The 19,744-nt window shown below is 42.6% G+C and overlaps 1 protein-coding gene across 2 annotated transcripts; it reads left to right on the top strand.

Moving 5' to 3' along the window:
• The first annotated feature begins 158 nt into the window (after positions 1-158).
• Positions 159-18,320, top strand: MVK (mevalonate kinase). 2 transcript variants are annotated; one of them, XM_075262830.1, is made up of 12 exons: positions 159-247; positions 2,502-2,590; positions 3,610-3,760; positions 4,594-4,738; positions 4,891-5,046; positions 5,132-5,235; positions 5,664-5,709; positions 7,676-7,766; positions 13,103-13,219; positions 15,282-15,435; positions 17,829-17,997; positions 18,115-18,320. In XM_075262830.1, the coding sequence occupies exons 2-11, from the start codon at positions 2,513-2,515 to the stop codon at positions 17,978-17,980; spliced, it is 1,194 nt and encodes a 397-aa protein (XP_075118931.1). In that variant the 5' UTR covers positions 159-247; positions 2,502-2,512; the 3' UTR covers positions 17,981-17,997; positions 18,115-18,320. The 2 variants fall into 2 exon arrangements, with proteins under 2 accessions (XP_075118931.1, XP_075118924.1); XM_075262823.1 differs by having other exon boundaries at positions 17,829-18,320.
• Positions 18,321-19,744: the final 1,424 nt, after the last annotated feature.

The following is a 19,744-nucleotide window of genomic DNA, read 5'->3' as shown; positions in this document are numbered from 1 at the left end:
TGCAGTTGATTACCTGAGATTGGCGCTGCTGCACGCAAGCTCTTAGTGATTGGAGGAGAGGAATGGGCGTGGCCTCAGGGTATTGGCAGAAAAAGCGGAAGTCGAGGGGTTGATGCCGATTGGTTGGTTGGGATTGAGCTGTGAGGACGCTGATTGGTGTGATGTGGGGTAGTGTATTGTGTACACGCTGGTGGGGAGCTGTGTGCATGGTCTTGGTGCGGGACTGGGGTGACAGCCGGAGGTACAGGTAACTGTCCTGTATGTGTGAGAGACTTGGGATTGCTCAGAGCTCTGCGTGTTAGTGCTGCTGCTCCATCACACTGCAGATCGCCTTATAGACAATCAATCGTCATGTGGGCAGTCTATGAAAGAAGTGACAACTGGGAGTTACCATTCCCCTTGTCAGTGCAATCAGGCTAGGCTTACATGACTCTTTTTACTAAAGAACTGCATGTGTTTTCTAATTGCAGTAATTCCATCCTTGTTCTTCCCTTGACTTGCCTGTTTTTGGACTTGTACGTTTTGTTTCATATAAAACTTCAATAAAACTAGATGACCCCTAACTGCAGTAATGCACATCTTACCTGTGTGCTTATCTGCTAGTGATTGACAACCTCTGGTTTATTGGATGTCCTCATATAGGTGACATGTACAGTAACCTGCTCTACTCATTGCTGCAGTCCTAGCACTGTGTAGACCAAGCCTAATACACTGTTCAGTCAGTGCTGCAGCAGCACAAGATGTTTCCAAATCCGATGCTGCAGTTATAGACCGTCCCTCCAAAATCTGTTGTAATGAGGTTCGCTTAAAATTGCAGCACACAATTCTCATAAAGGTACCACATGACCTGATCACGGTGTAGTTGCAGAGGTGTAGAACAATAACACTTTTCATCCTTACTACTCTGTTCCTCAGAGCCTGTCCTCTCAATCTAGAAGTTAGGCTCGGTTCACATCTGTACTTGGTATCCGTTTGGGAAGTCCACTTGGGGCCCCTCTCTCCTCCCTGAATGGAATACCGAACGCATTAAAAAGTGATTAGTAGAGAAACCACACAGACTCCATAGATTATAAAGGGGTCCGTGTGTTTTCTGCACAGTGTCCGCACAAATCATGCAGAGAGAAATGTACTGCTTGCAGTACTTTTCTTTCCACATGATTTGTGCGGAAAACACACGGACCCCATTATAGTCTATGAACAGGCAAGTAGTATTGTTCTGACATTCTTCTGCCAAGCTCAGACTTGTCCAGGGGTGGGATGCTTTACACCAGTCCATCTGACATTTGTGCTCTTACTGTGCTCGGCAACTATTAATTACTAATCGTTAGACTTCCAGTGATATCAGTTATTAATCCATAACCCTCTAAGAACATGGGAGATGCAAAATGATATTAACACCTTTAGCACCATAAGTAGGTATTAGTCACTAAATTACCCTAAATTCCCAGTGACATTATGGTTGTACTATAACCTCTACACCTCCCCCTGTAAAATAAGTGAAAGTTGGTAAAGAGAGCATAATCCAGGGGTCAGCAACCTCCGGCACCTTGGCTTTCTGTAATTTCCAAAATGCTGCTGCACTAGATAATCCCTATGTCTCTTAGGCCATGTAAACACAGGCGGAGGGGATGAGGCACTAAGGGGGAAAGCTGAGGCATGCCATCCTAGCGGCTAGGCTATAGTCAGGGGGCAGCAATTGCCTCTAAGGTTTTGTACCCTGAAGCAAGTTCAAAAGTAAAGTATGATATGGCAGCTAAAGTAGGCGTTTATTCATTTCAATTGTTTATGCAATAAAAAGCCCTGGGCTATGTGAAGGATTTCCTTGTCCCCCACAAAGCTACTTTACTGCACAGCACTCTGAATTCTTTGTTCAGCCAAAAGTCCAATCCACCAGACAAGGGTCAGCTTTGCACACAAGAGTCCTGTACATGGATTGCATTGAAATAGAAGTTTAATCAAGCAGTTAATTGGTTACTATTATGTTGGGCATCATATACCTTTCATGTAGGGGTGACATCCTTACAATTATCTCACATTCACTGCTTCATATTTCACTTTTTCAAAAGAAAAAAAAATCTGTGTACAATACAAAAGAGGTTGCTGCCCCCTGGTATCATTGGCACTGAAGAGGAGGACTTATTACATATCAGCTATATAATACTTGTGGTTACTAGAGGATTGCTCACCTTTTAATTCCTTTAAGATTGTAGTAGTACAAGAAGAATATTTCCTTACTCTTCAGTTCTCGTTAATTTACTATCCGTGACAAAACAGCCACTTTTTATTACCCACAATACCTCAATCCCAAGTGACAAAGAAGTTGCCCTATCATGTACATTGTTCAGGGATCTCTGCACCTCCCTTCTATTTTAAATGATGGTTGTAGCGTCGCTGTCAAACAACCTATACTTAGTCTGTGTGTAGCACAGTCAACACTTTTAAAGGATTGTAAGTGCCTACAAACTCTATTTGATACCTTCTGCAAATCCTTTTGATTACAGGAATTACAACGATGGCTGGTAGAGAATTGTATGTGTCTGCCCCTGGGAAGGTCATATTACATGGAGAGCATGCTGTGGTACATGGGAAGGTATAGTACAATGTCATGACCATGTCTGCATATCAATACATAAAATTGTAGTATAGTGTTATTGGAAATCCAGATCGTGCTATAATGCCTAAAAGCAGCTAATGTATATCTGTAGGCACTCTTCCCTCTAAGGGTGCATTCACACTGAGTAAACGCTAGCTTATTCTGAACGTAAAACATGTTGGTTGTCCATTCTTTAAATGCTCCGGCATGAGCAGAGCTTGCCGTATACGCCGGCACTCCCCATTCACTTCAATGGGACTGCACGGAGTGAAAGAAGCAGCCCATTCATTTCTATGGGGAGCGCTCGTATCCCCGCTCCCATAGAAATGAATGGAGCTGCTTTAAACGCCACTTATTCTGAACGTGTTTTACGTTCAGAATAAGCCAGCGTTTACTCAGTGTGAATTCACCCTAAGGCTACATTCTCGTCTGTGTCAGATCCTCCGTTTGGAGCCTCTGTTGCTCTGTGCAGCGAAAAATCCCCAGACAAAAATGTGCTACAAGCCTGACTTTTTCATCTGGCTATTTCAATTTTAAAGAATGGACAACCAACATACCATTTTAGTCAACGGGGTCTGTTGTACATCTTTGGTGCCCTCTTTTCTGTTCCTACGACGGATCAGAGCAATGGACACAGTGGTGCATATGTGAACATAGCATAAACTGTGCTTCCTGGAAGGAAGAGTAAAACTATTCCCTGCAGATAGGGAATGGTGAGTTCACATAGTCTGGACATAGAAATAGCTGAAATCTGCAATGACCTGGAGTACTTTAGCAATAAGCACGATCATCTTTAATGGTTGATTCCCCATATAATCACATTGCCATTAAAAAATAAACTGCCTTTAGCTGCTGTTATTTAGAATTGCATCGATCTCCGTGTTGTCCTAGTTTTTTGTTCTCATCCTGGGCGTATCTTGGCTGTGCTTCACTTAGAATGTGTTAATCCCACCCAAAACTGTTTTTAGGCTCATTGACATATTAATAACTAAAAAAAATTTATGTTCTATATTTAGGTGGCTTTGGCAGTAGGTTTAAATTTAAGGACATTCCTTAGGTTGAGGCCTAGCAAAGATAGTAGTACGGTGGAAATTAACCTACCAAATATTGGAACCAAGTTCAGCTGGAATATTTCTGACCTCCAAGTCCTGGTTCCATCTTTCCAAGGTGAGTTTAATTATATTACACCCCTTCCTGAGACAAATTTAAGATTTCTATGGTTATCACTGTAGTTAAAAAGGTTGACTGTATGTAATAGCGTGTATGTAGGAAATGTCTGGCCAGAGAACCAGTAATCCTGGATGGACAGGTACTATGCACAGTGACTGAGCCACAAATCTCATTGGGCTTTCCATTGTCAAAAGTAGGGCTGGAGCACATTTATGTATTTAAAGGGAACATAAATCCAGGCCATTGTTAACCGGTAAAAGCTATACCATTAGAAGCATCTCTATAATTTAGTTTATGATATTCACACATATACATAGAAGATGAGGTGAAGCAAGGCTAATCTAAGATGTTAGATAGCTTTTGGCCTGATGGACTAATAGCTATCCCTCTCTCATAGTCAAGTATCCTTACCTAAGTGTAAGCAGTCAGTGGGAATAGTGGAATATAGCTCGATGAAGAGCACTAGGGAAAAAAAAAGTCATATTCTTCCCTATTACATAATTGGTGTTCTTTCTATAAGGGGCTTTATCACAAGGCGTCTCACCCATCGCAGCGCTGGATATGGCTTATTTGTGGAAGTGTATTCATTTGTAGTAGTATTAGCTTTGTAGTTATCAGTGACTATACCACTTGTACAAGACATCTACAACTACTTGAGGAAGGATTTTCCAGATAAACAAACACACACAACATCCTATGCCCAGGTTATATGGCCACTGCATTTGCACTCTTTAGCACATATTCAGGAGTCAGACTTATAGATGTTCAATAAGATGAATAATGACTTAGGCCATGAGTTATTATTCTTTTATTTTCCTTCTTTTGCCTAGATTCTCCAGAAAATGAGCCTGTCAGTCCTAGTCCGCAACAGTTGACTATTCTGAAGACGTTTGCTGGTATTTCCAGTGAAACCAATGATACTGAAAGCCTTGCAGTTCTAGCATTCCTTTATCTCTACCTCTCAATATGTGGACAGTACGTATATATGACTTCAACAGGTTCTACTACTGAAGTGATTTCTAGCTGTAGATGTGATCTTTGGTAAATTATGTATTTTGGGTGTTGCATATTTCGCTTGTTTACAGCAGCTGAACTCATTGACCTCTAAACTGTATTGGTTTACCTAGAAAATTGCCAAGTTTGGAAATATTGGTTTGGTCTCAGCTGCCAACCGGAGCTGGTTTAGGATCCAGTGCGGCATATTCAGTTAGTATGGCTGCAGGCCTGTTAGCAGCCGGTGGAAAGATTTCATATCCAGCACAAGATAACAGCGAAACCACAAGGTATGTAGTTATGCTTGGTAACATCTAGTAGAGTTCTTGTAGTAATTTGTGTTAGTTTAACTCAACGCTGTGGTTGTTGTACTAGGTGGACGCAGACTGAGTTGACTCTTATTAATGGATGGGCCTTTCAGGGTGAGAAGGTCATCCATGGGAATCCATCTGGAGTAGACAATGCTGTGGGAACATGGGGTATGTAACGACTGTAACTTCTGTGTGTGAGACTTGTCAATATAGTATAGTTTCTATGGGTTTAAGTACACAGGTGTCATGCAGATGCAGGGGACATCACAAACCATATCAACCCCATTGACTCATTTATTGAATGTAATGTTAAGGCCCATTTACATTGACCAGTTAGAAGGAACCATTATCCTGATATCTGGTCAATGTGTAGCTGTAAAATGCTTATTTGTTGGGTGATCTCAGCTTTTATACAGCCTAAAGCATGCTAGTTATTTGGGAGTACATCACCCATTGTAAACAGGGCAATGTGCTGCCAAGAAATGCATTCTGTATGTTATATGATTTGTTCATCCCCATGTAATGTTGCATTAATACAGCTAGTGATATTAGCTGGAAAACAAGGAGTAATATGAGTTAACTTGCTTTCATTGTAGGGGGTGCGTTACGGTTTCAAGCTGGTAAGATAACTCCAATTGAAAGGTACACCCTAAGTAATTGCTTTTATTCTACTTCTTTATGTCTGCTTTCATGAAAACTGAGGAATTATGTCACTTTTCTTCTTGAGCATTAGTTGTTATTCTCTTTCTGGCATGAATTGTCTGTACTCTGGTACATCAGGGATCAATCTCCTGTATATCTGGGGAAGGGGAAAAAACATTACATAATCACTGAGGGCACTATTAGACCAGAAGATTTTGCATGGAAATTATCAGGAGTGAATGCTGGTACGAATGCTTGTTTCCTATATTCACCCTTAGAGCCTATTCACACGGAGTAAACGCAGCACGCAATGTGCCGCGTTTACGGGACGTTTGCGCCGCAATTTTGACGATGCATGTTTGTGATCGCGTTAAAGCGCGTTTACGCAGCGCTAACGCAACCGCAAACATGCACCATCAAAATCGCGGCGCAGACGTCCCATAAACGCGGCGCATTGCGTGCCCGTTTACTCCGTGTGAATAGGCCCTTATAGTGTGGCTGATCACTCAATGAGTGTTTGCAGAACAAAAGCTCATTGGCGTGTTTGTACTCATCAGTGCTCATTAAAATATATCATCTCCTTTAATTGGGCCTTTAGTGTTAACACTGCCTGTGAAAATTAATTTCATCAACTTTTTGACAATGGATACATTTTACAGTTACTAAGATATATTTTAAAGAGGTTGTCCAGGCATATATATATTTTTTGTTAATGCCTAGAAAACCGGAGAGGAAAAAAAAAAATCATTCTCGCCTGTCCCTGATACTCTAGTGTCCTTCCAACGCTTTCTGGTCCTTCTGATACGACGTCTTCTCAAAGAGAAACTGTTCACTGGATGTGACATCACGGATCCACTCTGCTGAAGCTGTTGATTGGCCTCAGCGGTCACGAGACCATTGAGGCCAATTGGCAAAGTCCAGAAGAGACCCGTGATGTCACAGGTAGTGAAATTTCATTCCCTTTGCTGAGGCCGCAGATTGGCCTCAATGGTCACATGTGGCTAGGACTTCTGCGACACATCAGCTCGGAGCCGAGAAGACCGGACTCCGCAGGGAGGCACTGGAGCATCATGGAAAGATGAATATGAATTTATTTTTTTTACTGCCCCTGGCCTATATAAAACTTAAACACGTTGTCCATTTTTGCCTGGAAAACCCCTTTAAGCATATGAGACCTTGAAAACTGATATGCTATAATACTCATTTAGATTCATACCACTATTACTAGTTCTTATATGGACAAATTGCTCTCTAATATGAAACTCACTTACAAGTAAAACCGTGGAAAACAAAATTTCAGATTTGCTTCTCTTCAGTCACAGTTTTCTAGTATTTTGCATTTTTATTGTTGTCGTTATTTCATATCACTATGGATACAACAGGAGAATCACCTATACTCCTTGAGTTTTCATTTATTTTTGTCACTTTGTTTATTCTTTTAAACTTGTGTTCAGCTCCGCACCTCCCATGAGGCGACCTGAAGCGACCGCTTCAGGCGGCGCTATACCAGGGCTTCAGGGAGGGCGGCATTTTTGCTTACCTAAGCCAGTCCAGGACAAGCTTTCCTGGACTGGTTTAGCACTGAGCGGTGGATTGGGGAGGCCGCTGGAGCAGCGCAGAGAGCAGGTCCTCTCCCTGCCTGTGAACGCCGCTAAGCCCTGCCCCCTTCGCTTCGCCCCCGACCCTCCGCCCCCTCCTCCAAGGGGGGGGGGTGGCTTTCTGTCGTCCGCCTCGGGCGACGAAAAGGGCAGGTTCACCCCTGCTTGTGTTAATGAAAAGAGTACAAGTTAACAAGTACGAATAGAAAGTACAAGCAAATCAGTATAGGTTCAGATCAAGTACAAAATAGCTTGTCACTTTGCATTATTCTTAGTACAAAAGCATTATCTGTTTCCCCTAAAATCTCATTATTTTATCTTTTCACTAACCATGTGTAATCTCTGTTATAACATGTCCTTTTTTCCAGGGTACCAGTGCTGCAAATATTACTTACCAACACGCGTGTCCCACGCAGCACAAAGACCCTTGTGGCAGGAGTGAAAGACAAGTTACTGAAGGTGCATTCTCTTTCTTTATTTGCCAGTAAAGTTTGGGTTTTGAATAGTGTATTAATGTACTTTTTGTAATGTAACCACCATTGTTAATATGATAACCTATTTTGTTTGGCTATTTAATATTAACTAAATGTACCAAATTATTTAATAAGTGTTGTTGGTAAAAGTCAGTATTATTTTTTTAAGTGAGTTGTACTAGGGATGGGCCTAAATTAAAATCATATATATTTACTTATTATTATTATTATTATTATTTATATAGCATCATTAATTCCATGGTGCATTACATTGGGGGGGTTACATACAGTACACAAAATATACAGGTAGATATAATACTAACAATGGCTGACTGACACAGTGGGGTAGAGGGCCCTGCCCGCGAATGCTTACAGTCTATGAGGGAAGGGGGATAGAGACAGAAGGAGAGGGGGAGACTATACAGATGGCAGTGCGGTGATAGTGTTATTGGAGGTTGTAGGCTTTCCTGAATAGGTGAGTCTTCAGGGGCTTCTTGAAGCCTGTGATTGTGGAGGTCAGTCTTATGTGTCTTGGTAAGGAGTTCCAGAGTATGGGGGATGCACTTGAGTGGAGTAGGAGGTCTTTGGAGGATCTGAGGCAGGTAGCGGGAGATTAGTTCAGAGATATATGGAGGGGACAGGTTGCGGATGGCTTTGTATGTCAACGTTAGAAGCTTGAACTCAATTCGCTGGGCTGTAGGTAGCCAGTGGAGGGACTGGCAGAGGGGAGCAGGCGATGAAGCTTGGGGGGTGAGGTGAATTAAGCGAGCAGCGCAGTTTAAGGTGGATTGGAGGGGTGCGAGGGTGTTAGCTGGGAGTCCATGGAGAAGGGTGTTGCAGTAATCTAAGTGGGAGATTATGAGGGCATGGACGAGCGTCTTAGTAGTTTTAAGGGTGAGGAAGGAGCGGATTTGATGGATGTTCTTGAGTTGGAACCGGCAGGAAGTGTTGAGGGTTTGAACGTGTGACTTGAAGGATAGGTCGGGGTCTAGTGTTATCCCAAGGCATCGGGCCCATGGGACGGGGGTAAGTGTGGTTCCGTTAACTTTGATAGATGGGTCAGGTGGAGGGGCCATACGGGGTGGGGCAAAGATGATGAACTCCGTTTTCTCCATATTGAGTTTGAGAAAGCTGGAGGAGATGAAGGAGGCTACAGCCACTAAACAATCTGGAACTGTGGCCAACAGAGAGGTAATGTCTGGTCCAGAGATGTATATTTGGGTTTCATCAGCATAACAATGGTATTGAAAACCATGAGGTTCTATGAGGTGGCCCAGGCCAAGGGTGTAGATTGAGAACAGGAGGGGTCCTAGGACAGAGCCTTGGGGGACACCTACAGAGAGAGGGTGCGATGAGGAGGTGGTGTGTGAGTAGGAGACGCTGAATGTGCGGTTGGTGAGGTATGAGGAGATCCAGGAAAGGGCCAGGTCTGAGATGCCAAGGGATGAGAGAATTTCTAACAAGAGGGAGTGGTCGACTGTGTCAAAGGCTGAGGAGAGGTCAAGGAGGAGGAGGACAGAGTAATGGCGCTTGGCTTTGGCAGTTAGAAGGTCGTTAGTGACTTTGGTTAGGGCAGTGGCGGGGTCTGAAGCCTGACTGCAGTCTGTCAAAGAGAGACAGGAGGATAGTTCTGAGTGGACGTGTTGCTCAAGCAGTTTTGAAGCATACGGGAGCAGTGAGATGGGACGGTAGTTGGCTGGAGAGGACGGGTCGAGGGACAGTTTCTTAAGTGTAGATGTGACTGTGGCGTGTTTGAAGGCGGAGGGGAAAGATCCATTGGCTAAGGATAGGTTGAAGAGATGGGTTAGGGCTGGAGTAATGACTTCAGCGAGTTTGGGGATGAGATGTGACTGGATCTGGTCAAGCGCACAGGAGTTGAGATGGGATTTAGAGATTAGGGAGGAGAGCTTTTCGTCAGTGACAGTGGAGAAACAGGTTAAGGATGAGGAGCAGCGAGTAGTTGGGTAGAGGGGTTGCCGGGGGTGTAGGGTGAGACAGTCTCTGATGGTGTCAATTTTAGTTTTGAAGTAAGAGGCAAAGTCGTCAGCTGAGATAAGTGACTTCTGAGGGGGCACAGGAGGACAGAGGAGGGAGTTGAAGATGGTGAATAGCTGTTTGGGGTTGCGGGATAGGGCAGATATGATTGTGGTGAAATAAACCTGCTTTGCAGAGGTGAGTGTATTCTTAAATGTGAGAACTGCCCCTTTGTAACTGAGGAAGTCTTCCTGGGAGTGGCTTTTCTTCCAAAGGCGTTCTGCATCTCAGTTTTTTAGTCAGGTCAGTGTGCCAGGGTTTCCTATTGATCGATCGGGCTCTGGAGTTTGTGTAGGGGGCCACAGAGTCAAGGGCTGAGGTAATTGTGGTGTTATAGAAGACAGTAGCGGCATCTGCGCCCTGGAGTGAGGAGATGTGAGTGAGTGGTAGGAGAGAGTCTGAGAGGGTGCAGGTGTCAAGGCGGTTGAGGTTCCTGCGGAGGCGTGTTGGTTTAGAGGTTGGGGTGTCTATTGGAGAGGAGAGGGCAGAGAATGTCAGCAGGTTGTGGTCAAAGAGCGTGGATGGAGAGTTAGAGAGGTTGCATATGGAGCAGAGCCGGGTGAATATGAGGTCTAGTGTGTGACCTTTTGTGTGAGTGGCAGAGGAGGACCATTGAGAGAGACCAAAGCAGGCAGTGAGGGACAGGAGGCTGGAAGCGGGGGGTTGGTCTGTGTTAATGAGGATGTTGAAATCACCCATGATGATGGTGGGGGTGTCTGTGGATAGGAAGTGTGTGAGCCAGGTGGTGAAGTGGTCGATGAAGGCAGCGGTAGGTCCCGGCGGTCGATATATGATGGTCAGTTGGAGTTTGCAGAGTGAGTAGATACGAACAGAGTGCACTTCAAAGGGGGGGGGGGGGTGAGGGCAGGTAGCGCTTGGATAGGGGCGAATGAGCAATTGTCTGACAGGAGGACGCCTACACCTGCACCAGGTTTATTGTTGGGGCGGGGAGTGTGTGAGAATTGCAGACCTCCATAGGAGAGGGCGGCGGGGGAGGTGGTGTCTGAGGGTGTCAGCCATGTTTCTGTGATGCCAAGAAATGATGTAGTAGATGAGGTTGGATGAAGACATCAGTCCATTAAGTCCAAACCTATAACCCTACTATCCCCTACAGTGTTGATCCAGGGGAAGGCAAAAAGCCCCATGAGGCTCATACAAATTGCCCCATTTGGTATGAGCCTTCCCAACTTCACTCTGGCATTCAGTATAAAACCCTGGATCAACGTGTCCTTAAAATCTAGAATCGATAACCCGTAATATTGTTCTCTTCAAGAAAGGCATCCAGGCCCTCTTTGAACTTGTCCTCGCTGTTCTTACTGTGAAGAATCCCCTTCTATGTTGCTAGTGAATCTTTTTCTCGTCCAGACGTAGAGGATGTCCCCTTGTCACTGGCCTAGGAATAAAAAGATCCTTATAAAGTTCTTTGTATTGTCCGTTTATGTATTTGTACATTGTTATTAGATCTCCCTGTAGACGTCTTTTCTCTAAACTGAATAACCCCAAGTTTGTTAATCTATCGTTGTACTCCAGTCCACCCATTCCCCTAATCATTTTGCTTGTGCGTTTTTGCACTTTTTCAAGTTCGATTATGTCTTTTTTGTATACTGGAGCCCAAAATTGCGCACAATATTCTCAGTGTGGCCGTACCAGTGATTTGTATAGAGGCATAACTATGTCCTTGTCATGAGAATCTAGACCCCTTTTGATGCGTCCCATAATTTTATTTGCCTTGCCAGCAGCTTGTTGTCCACCAAAATCCCCAAGCCTTTTTCATTGGCAGTTTTACTCAGTAATTTACTATTAAGTACATAATCATACATTTTATTTTGTCGATCAAAATGTATAACCTTACATTTGTCAACATTAAACTTTATTTGCCAAGCTTCTAGCTTTCTTGGATCCCCTTGTAATATTCTACTATCCTCCTCATTATTGATTACCTTATAAAGTTTATTATCATCTGGAAATATGGACACCCTGCTTTGTAAACCCTCTACCAGGTCATTAACAAAGATATTAAACAGGGGAGGACGTAATACTGACCCCTGTGGCACCCCACTTGTGACTGTGACCCAGTCTGAATATTTACCATTAAAGGGATCATATCATAGAAACCCTTTTTTTTAAGAGTAACATGTCAGAATAGCCTTAAGAAAGGCTATTATTCTCCTACCTTTCATTGTCTTCTCCGCGCCGCTGATCGCCTACAATCCCGGTTCTTGGCGGTATGCAAATAAGTTCTCTCACATTACTGGGGGGCGGGCCCCAGCGCTCAAACAGCACTGGGGGCATCCCCAATGCTGCGAGAGAACTCTCTCCAGCGCCTGGCTTGTAACTTCTAGGCCTCGGGCCTTGGGCAGAGCAGACAGCGCATGCCCACAGTCCACGAGAAAATGGCCGCTTGCACAGTATCCTATGATAGGATTCCTTTAACAAGTACCCTCTGTTTCCTATCAGAGAGCCAGCTGCTAACCCAAATGCATATGTTTTCCCCCAGTCCTAACATTCTCATTTTGCATACCAACCGTTTATGTGGACCAGTATCAAAAGCCTTTGAAAAGTCCAGATACACCACGTCTCCTGCATTACCCATGTCCAGTCTTGAACTGACCTCCTCATAGAAGCTGATCAGATTAGTCTGACAGGACCGATTCCTCGTAAACCCATGCTGATTTGGTGTTATAAGATTATTTACATTGAGATACTCCAGGATAGCATCTCTTAGAAAGCCCTCAAATATCTTTCCCACCACAGAAGTCAAACTTACTATATATTTATAGTATCTATAGTTTCCAGGTTCACTTTTACACCCGTTTTTGAAAATTGGCACCACATTTGCTATGCGCCAATTCTGTGAAAGTCTCAGTTGTTACGGAAACCTTAAATATTAGATACAAGGGTCTATCTACCACCATGCTTAATTCCCTCAGAACTCGGGGGTGTATGCCATCTGGACCTGGTGGTTTCTCTATTGAACATTTTACCTCATTTACGATTAATGAACGATTATTGTTCTGGATTTTATGCAAATTTCATCATATAATCTGCATAAAATCTTATGTATGAACAGACCCTAGTCAGAGTAAATTTATAAATCTGGCTGCCATCTTCCTTTCCAAGGCAGCTGGGATCTGACGTTCTTCTACTTAAGTAAGTTAGGCCATCTGTACAATGAACATAAAGTAGATACTCCACATAGTATATATGTAATAAGTTATCTGAAATATTATTTATGGTAAGCCTAAAATAGCTTGTGCCATCTTAACAGTATACATCTTTTTCTCACAGTATCCAAATATCATGGAGCCCGTGCTTTCATCTATAAATGCAATTTCTGAAGAGTGCCAGCATGTCTTACAAGCTGCAGTTGATAGGCTTTCTAAAGAACAGTATTCTATATTAGAGGTAAGATATCTGAAAAGAGTTATAGAAGCTCCTCGGGTGTACTGCTCTTAGGACTCTGAAATTGGTAACCTTTACCATATTTTTTGGATGGCATTCAGACCTTCCTTGGTGATAAAAAGGAGTGGAGGGGTCAATGTCGCTAACTAGGATTAGCTAAGAGTCTACTCCTGCAGCGCTCAAACTGCTCTTCTGCACAAAACACTCACTCACTCACCGTACATATATGCTACATACAATGTAAACACAAACATGCACACATACAGCTCTGCTGCATACACTGTAAGTACACACCGCTCAAGTATTCTCACACTGAATTACATGTATTTTTACACTAATGTAATTAAATAAATTTATTAAAGGGGTTCTACCATTAAAATCTAATTTTTTGTAGCTCATATGTAGGAATAGCCTTAAGAAAGACTATTCTTCTCCTACCTTTAGATGTCTTCTCCGCGCTGCCGTTCGGTAGAAATCCCGGTTTTCATCTGTATGCAAATGAGTTCTCTCGCAGCACTGGGGGTGGTCCCCAGCACTCAAACTGCACTGAGGGCGTCCTCAATGCTGCGAGAGAACTCTCCAGCTTCGCCTTCATCTTCTTCAGGAATGGCTTATTGTCTAAGCGGCCTTTCTTCTTGTGGCCGCGGGCATGCGCAGTCTGCTTGAACCAGCTCCGGAAGAAGATGCGCAGTGAGGCCGTTCCTGAAGAAGATAAAGGCGGCGCTGGAAAGTTCTCTCGCAGCATTGGGGATGCCCCCAGTGCTGTTTGAGCGCTGGGGACCGCCCCCAGTTCCGCGAAAGAACTCATTTGCATACAGATGAAAACCAGAATTTCTACCGAACGGCAGCACGGAGAAGACTTCTAAAGGTAGGAGAATAGCCTTTCTTAAGGTTATTCCTACGTGTGATCTACAAAAAAATTTGATTTTAATGATAGAATCCCTTTAAAGGGGGTCTATCACCTCCCCAAGTATATTCAGTTTCCACCATTGTGTTACAAAGCACATTACAGCGATAAACAACATACCTATGTTATGGATGTCACTTTTGTAGATTTTGAGAATAACAACTCTGAAATCTTATCTAAATTATGCATTCGGTGCACTGGGGGCAGGCCTTCCTCCCATGCAAGAATTTGAGTGGTCATATTCTTGCAATGTCATGCAAGATCCTCCAGGATTCCTGCAGTGCCCTATTTTCTGAGATATGTGCTACAGAGATGGCTGCGTATCTCACTCAGTTCACTCCATGACAAGTTGATAAACCTGATGTACAGTATTCATTGTGTTCAGCTTCCTCTCTCCTGCCCTGCACTGATCTGACAGATTTCGATGGGGCATAGAGGGAGAGGGCTGTGCATCTGCTAAGCTTTCTATGTGATAAGATAAAGTGCTTTATTGGGGATTCTACCGATCATTGGGAAAGCGGTCAGGGGGATGTAGCACTGCAGTAACCCCCTGACTTTGGAAAAGATGCAGGGACTTTTTAGCAAAGTTAATTCTTGCTAGACAGAGCGTCCTCAAGTTCGGAAAATACTGCACTTTGTTTTCAGTTACAGTGTCTGTAACAAAGGTGTGCAATTCATTAATCTTGGCTGCGCAGTAAATGCGGTAACACCAAAACCCATAAGAAAATGGTGAACGTGCATTTTTTTTTTTTTTAAATATCCCCCCCATTCAGTTTTTTTTTTCTTTTTTGCAGTTACTCTGTACACTGTATAGAATATTAAATGTTACCATTATGAAGAACAATCTGTTACAAAAAGTAAGCCTACATATGGCTCTTTGAACAGAAAAGTGAAATGTTATGGTTTTTAGAAGGCAGTGAGTAATTAACCAGAATTGAAATATGTCTGTGATGAGAAGGAGTTAACATAAAATGCACATTACACATTACCTTTAATTTCTTTGTAGCCATAGCCATGGGCTAGATAGAAAATATGCAACCACCTATATCTCAATTCTTTGGTGAATTCCATTATACCACATGAAAACTTCATTGACTGTGCATTGTAAGTGCCGCAGAATCACCAGATTAACCTTTTGGGGTTTGGTTGTTTTTACAGGAACTAATTGATATTAATCAACATCATTTAAATGTGATTGGCGTGGGGCACCCCTCACTGGACAGACTGTGCCAGGTGACTGCATGCCATGGTCTACACAGTAAACTGACTGGAGCTGGAGGAGGTGGCTGTGCGATCACTTTACTCCATCCTGGTAAGTACTAGACTTTTTTTCCTGTTTCCATTAGATCGTGAATGGATCTAGCAAATACCACTGCTATAATAATACTTCACAAAATACATGTACAGATGGCTACTACGGCCATAATAGGTTGGTTGTAATATAGCTTCTCTGTTATTCTACAAATATTCTGATGTATGAAAGGAAGGCCAAATTTATTTACTCTGCACTCTACTCTACAAATTAAATTGAAAATGTTTTAGTTGTAGGTTAAAGAGGTTGTACAGGCACAAAATGAACAACCCATTTAATGTTTAAATCAGTCTGGGGCAGTGAAAAATATAAAAAAAAATTCACTTTCCACGATGCTCTAGTACCTCTCAGCGCGGTCCGGTCTTCTTGTACCAGTGATGATGTGTGGTGGAAGTCTGAGCCACACGTGACCACTGAGGCCAATCAGCGGCCTCAGCGAAGGGCATGTGATATCACTACTGGTCTCTTCTTGAGGCTGCTGATTGGCCTCAGCGGTCACGTGACTTCTGAAGCCAATCTGACTTCTGAAATTAATGGCCCCAACGGAACTCAGGAAGAGACCCGTGAGAAAACTTTGAAGCAGTAGTGCCGGACTGCGCTGAGAGGACACCAGTGCGTCAGGGACAGGTGAGTGAATTTTTTTTTCTTATGCTTTTTCACCTCCCCGGCATATTTAACCCATTCCCGACATCTGCTATGCTGGGTCTTTAAAGATGCTGTGCTGCAGAGTGGCTGCCATAGCTACTGAGTCTCTGCTGTAATGGAGTTAATGCCTGCGCTTAGATTCTACTCTGATTGCTTGCTTTGGAGGCCAGGATCCCCCCTTCTCACACAAAATAAAAATTTTACCCGACGGGGCTGCTCCCCACTGGTCCTGTATTTTTCTGTTGCAGGCTGGCTCCTGTGTGGTGGGATCGCAGGAGCCGAACTGTTCCCTTTGCAGCTGGAAGCCTTCTGAAGGCTTCCAGGTCTGCAATAGGAATATTACTATTGCCGCTGGTCTATGATCAGCCACAATAGTAACATAATGAAAGTCCCATAGACTGCAGTACAGTTGTATCGCAGTCTATGGGACTTGCAATCAGAGTATTACAGGTTCAAGCTCCCTAGGGGGGCTAATAAAACAGTAGTAATTTTTTTTTTTTATTTTTTTTTTAAAAAGCCCCAAAAACTAAAAGTTCAAATCACCCTCCTTTCCCTAGAATACATATAAAAGTGATATATTAATGTGAAACACATACACATTAGGTATCCCTGTGTCCAAAAACATCCGGTCTACAAACTTATAAAAATATTTTTTCCATATGGTGAATGCCATAGCGGGAGAAAAAAATCAAAAGTGCCAAACCGCCTTTTTATCGCTCTTTCACCACTGTTAAAAAATTAAATAAAAAATAATCAAAGCTATAGACATTACCCAAAATGGTATAACAATAAAGTACACCTGACCCCGCAAAAAATAAAAAAATGTCACCGGCAGGAAGGGGTTAAAAAAAAAAAAAAAATTGCCTGTACAACCTCTTCAGGTAGACCTATTTATGCTGTTGATTCTAAAATAGCCTTTGTTCAAGTGGTCTTTGCTGACAGTTCTACTGTTTTGCTTCATAGTAACTGCACTGAGCTATGCAATGGCATCCGCAAATTAACCCCCAAGCACTATAACTGTCACTTTTTTCTATTGCAGATTTTGAATTTATGGGTCAAATAAATATTTTCACCCTTTACTAATCTGACACATTTTAGCCTTAACCCCAATTTAATTATGGAGCTGAGTGGCCGCCATAGACTTGGCGCTAAATGTGGGCATTATGGTCTGTGGCGCCTTGGATAAAGCTGACCTGTGCACCATTCTGTGGGTGTTGCCATTTTGGAGAGGATTGCTGTTGCCTGGAACAAGATTCGTGGCCGGCGGTCCGTTGCTATGATAGCCGGGCGCCTACTGAAGGCTGTCAAACCAATGCTAGTATATACCCCAACCCCTTTTTAGATTAGCGACTTTGGCTGTTGAGAAATACCGCTCACTTTTGCCAGAAACAACTGTGTGATTTTATTTTGTTATGACTGTTTGCTCAGTTACAGTGTATACCATCTCAGGACAATAAATTTCATTTTGGAGAGTGATGGAAACATAAGGGAGAGTATGTATGCTGACAAGCCACGTATACAAGCAATGAATCACTCTAAAAGGTGATGTGTGTCATCTACTAGAGGCATTAAGAGGAAACAGACCAGGCTATTAGATACCTAGTATATTTTATCAAGGGCTGTTTCATGCAGAGTACCTGCTAAGATTTTGTTTCAGTTCCACTTTCTTCTGCTAGGTGGCACTATTTCCCAGACAATAGTACAAGATATCGCTACATTCTGCTAAATCAATTTGTTTCTCCTGTTAGATATTGAGCCCACTGTGGTGGATAGCGTCAAACAACAGCTTTCAGACTGTGGATATCAGTGCTGGGAGACCAGTATTGGGGCCCCTGGAGTTTCTTTACATTCTTCATCATCATTGCCTGAAGATGTCAGAAGATCTTTTCAGACAGCTTAAAGGACAACAAAACATGAGTAATGCAAAGCCTGACAAGGAGATTACATTTTTTGTGTCGTTTAAGCCTTAAAACTGGGTCTGTGTGATGCTAATAACTTCTAATAATATAATTGTTCTAGCTGCTTCAGCTCCAGCCCTTGCATCTCAGAAGTATTGAATCATAGAAGCCTTCAAATGATGAGTTTATCCAGACCGGGACGTCTGTGGGATCTGTTACTCAGTTTGGGCGCTGTTGTCTGATATATTAAGTATAAGCTGCATAATTTATTTCATTATGGGGCAGAGTAACTACTGTACTATCTGTAGTATAAGAATTTTATTTTACTGTAAAATAACACACTATTTTAATCTCTAAGCAAAATTTAACTAAATGCAAAAGTGAGATTTGATGTTTACAAATAAATCAGTCAGTCTCTTTACTTTGCTTGTCTGTTTGCGGTGACAACCTATAGAACTGTGAATACATTTCTAGACTACAGAATACAACATGCCTAAGCGTCAGTACGACTTTAAGATGAATAATGCAAGTTATATACAGAGTTACTTAGCTTAATGTGAGCTCAGTTCGTCCACAGAAACTACTTAAAGGGGTATTCTCATGAATATAATCAGATCTATATTTGTAGATCGTCAAAAGTTAAACATTTTTGCAAATATAAGTAGTTAAAAATTCTGCAGAACTTTAAAGATTTTTTCTGCTATCTTAGTGGTGACAGTCTGTTGTCTTGATCATTTGCCAATGGATACGACCACAAATGCAGAAACTTTCTATGGTCTGGGACTTGTCAAAAATCCAACCATGATTTTCTAATTGCAGCAGAATTATCAGGCAGGAACACTACATGTATGAGAAGATATCCCACCCAAGATAAGGAAAACATTGCTGATTTTCTGACCATAGAAAGATCTTGCATTCAGTAAGAAGCGGGAGTCACCAGAGAGCAGACAAATATTGGTATTTAGCTCCATGTGGCCTGTGGCCTAGAAACTTTACCAGTGGTGGAATCGGGTTGGTGGCGCCACTTCTCTCCAGTTTTGCCAATCAGGTTTTAACAACCAGATCAGCAGAACCGAGAAGAACCAGGCTGCATTCACTTACAGCTCCCCGCTTGTGCTCGTGGCCTTCTCTTCCCGCTTCAGCCTTCAATGGGCTCTGTGTGCTGCACATCAAATTTATTTGTAAACTCAGTAAAACACGATAAAATAAAATATGATGTTGCCGTAATCATAATGACCCGCTGGACAAAGTTGCCATAGCATTTTTAATGAATTGAGAACAATGAAAAAAAAACATAATGCAAAAAATTCTGATAGAATTGTGGGGTTTTTCACACAAACTCCCAAAAACTAATCAAAACATTATTTGTACCCTAAAAATTGCACAACAAGAAATTACAACTTGTGCAAAGAACAAGCCGTCCCATGGGTATGTCGGAAGAGAAGAGTTTTGGAAGGTAAGGAAAAAAAAATATCAAAAAAGTAGTTGAGCACATGCAGACGATTTGCCAAGCCATAGCATTGTTCATTCTATTCATATTAACAGGACCGAGCTGCAGCAAGGCCACGTGACCAGTGAACATTACATCAGTGGCCTAGAAGTGGAAAGTGGCAATCAGCCAAATACAGCAGTCTCTTTAAATAGCCACTTTGCAGGAATGGTGAGGTTGAGCAGAAGGTAGAAGTATAAGGGTCCATTCACATGGAGGAAAATGGTGAGGAATTTGGTATGGAATTTGAGCGCTGAAAAAAAAGTCTTAGCGCTTA

The sequence above is a fragment of the Leptodactylus fuscus genome, chromosome 1, assembly GCF_031893055.1.
Source record: "Leptodactylus fuscus isolate aLepFus1 chromosome 1, aLepFus1.hap2, whole genome shotgun sequence".
Lineage (NCBI taxonomy): Eukaryota > Metazoa > Chordata > Amphibia > Anura > Leptodactylidae > Leptodactylus > Leptodactylus fuscus.
The sequence above is the reverse complement of the archived record's forward strand: the minus strand, read 5'-3'. Positions and strand labels throughout refer to the sequence as shown.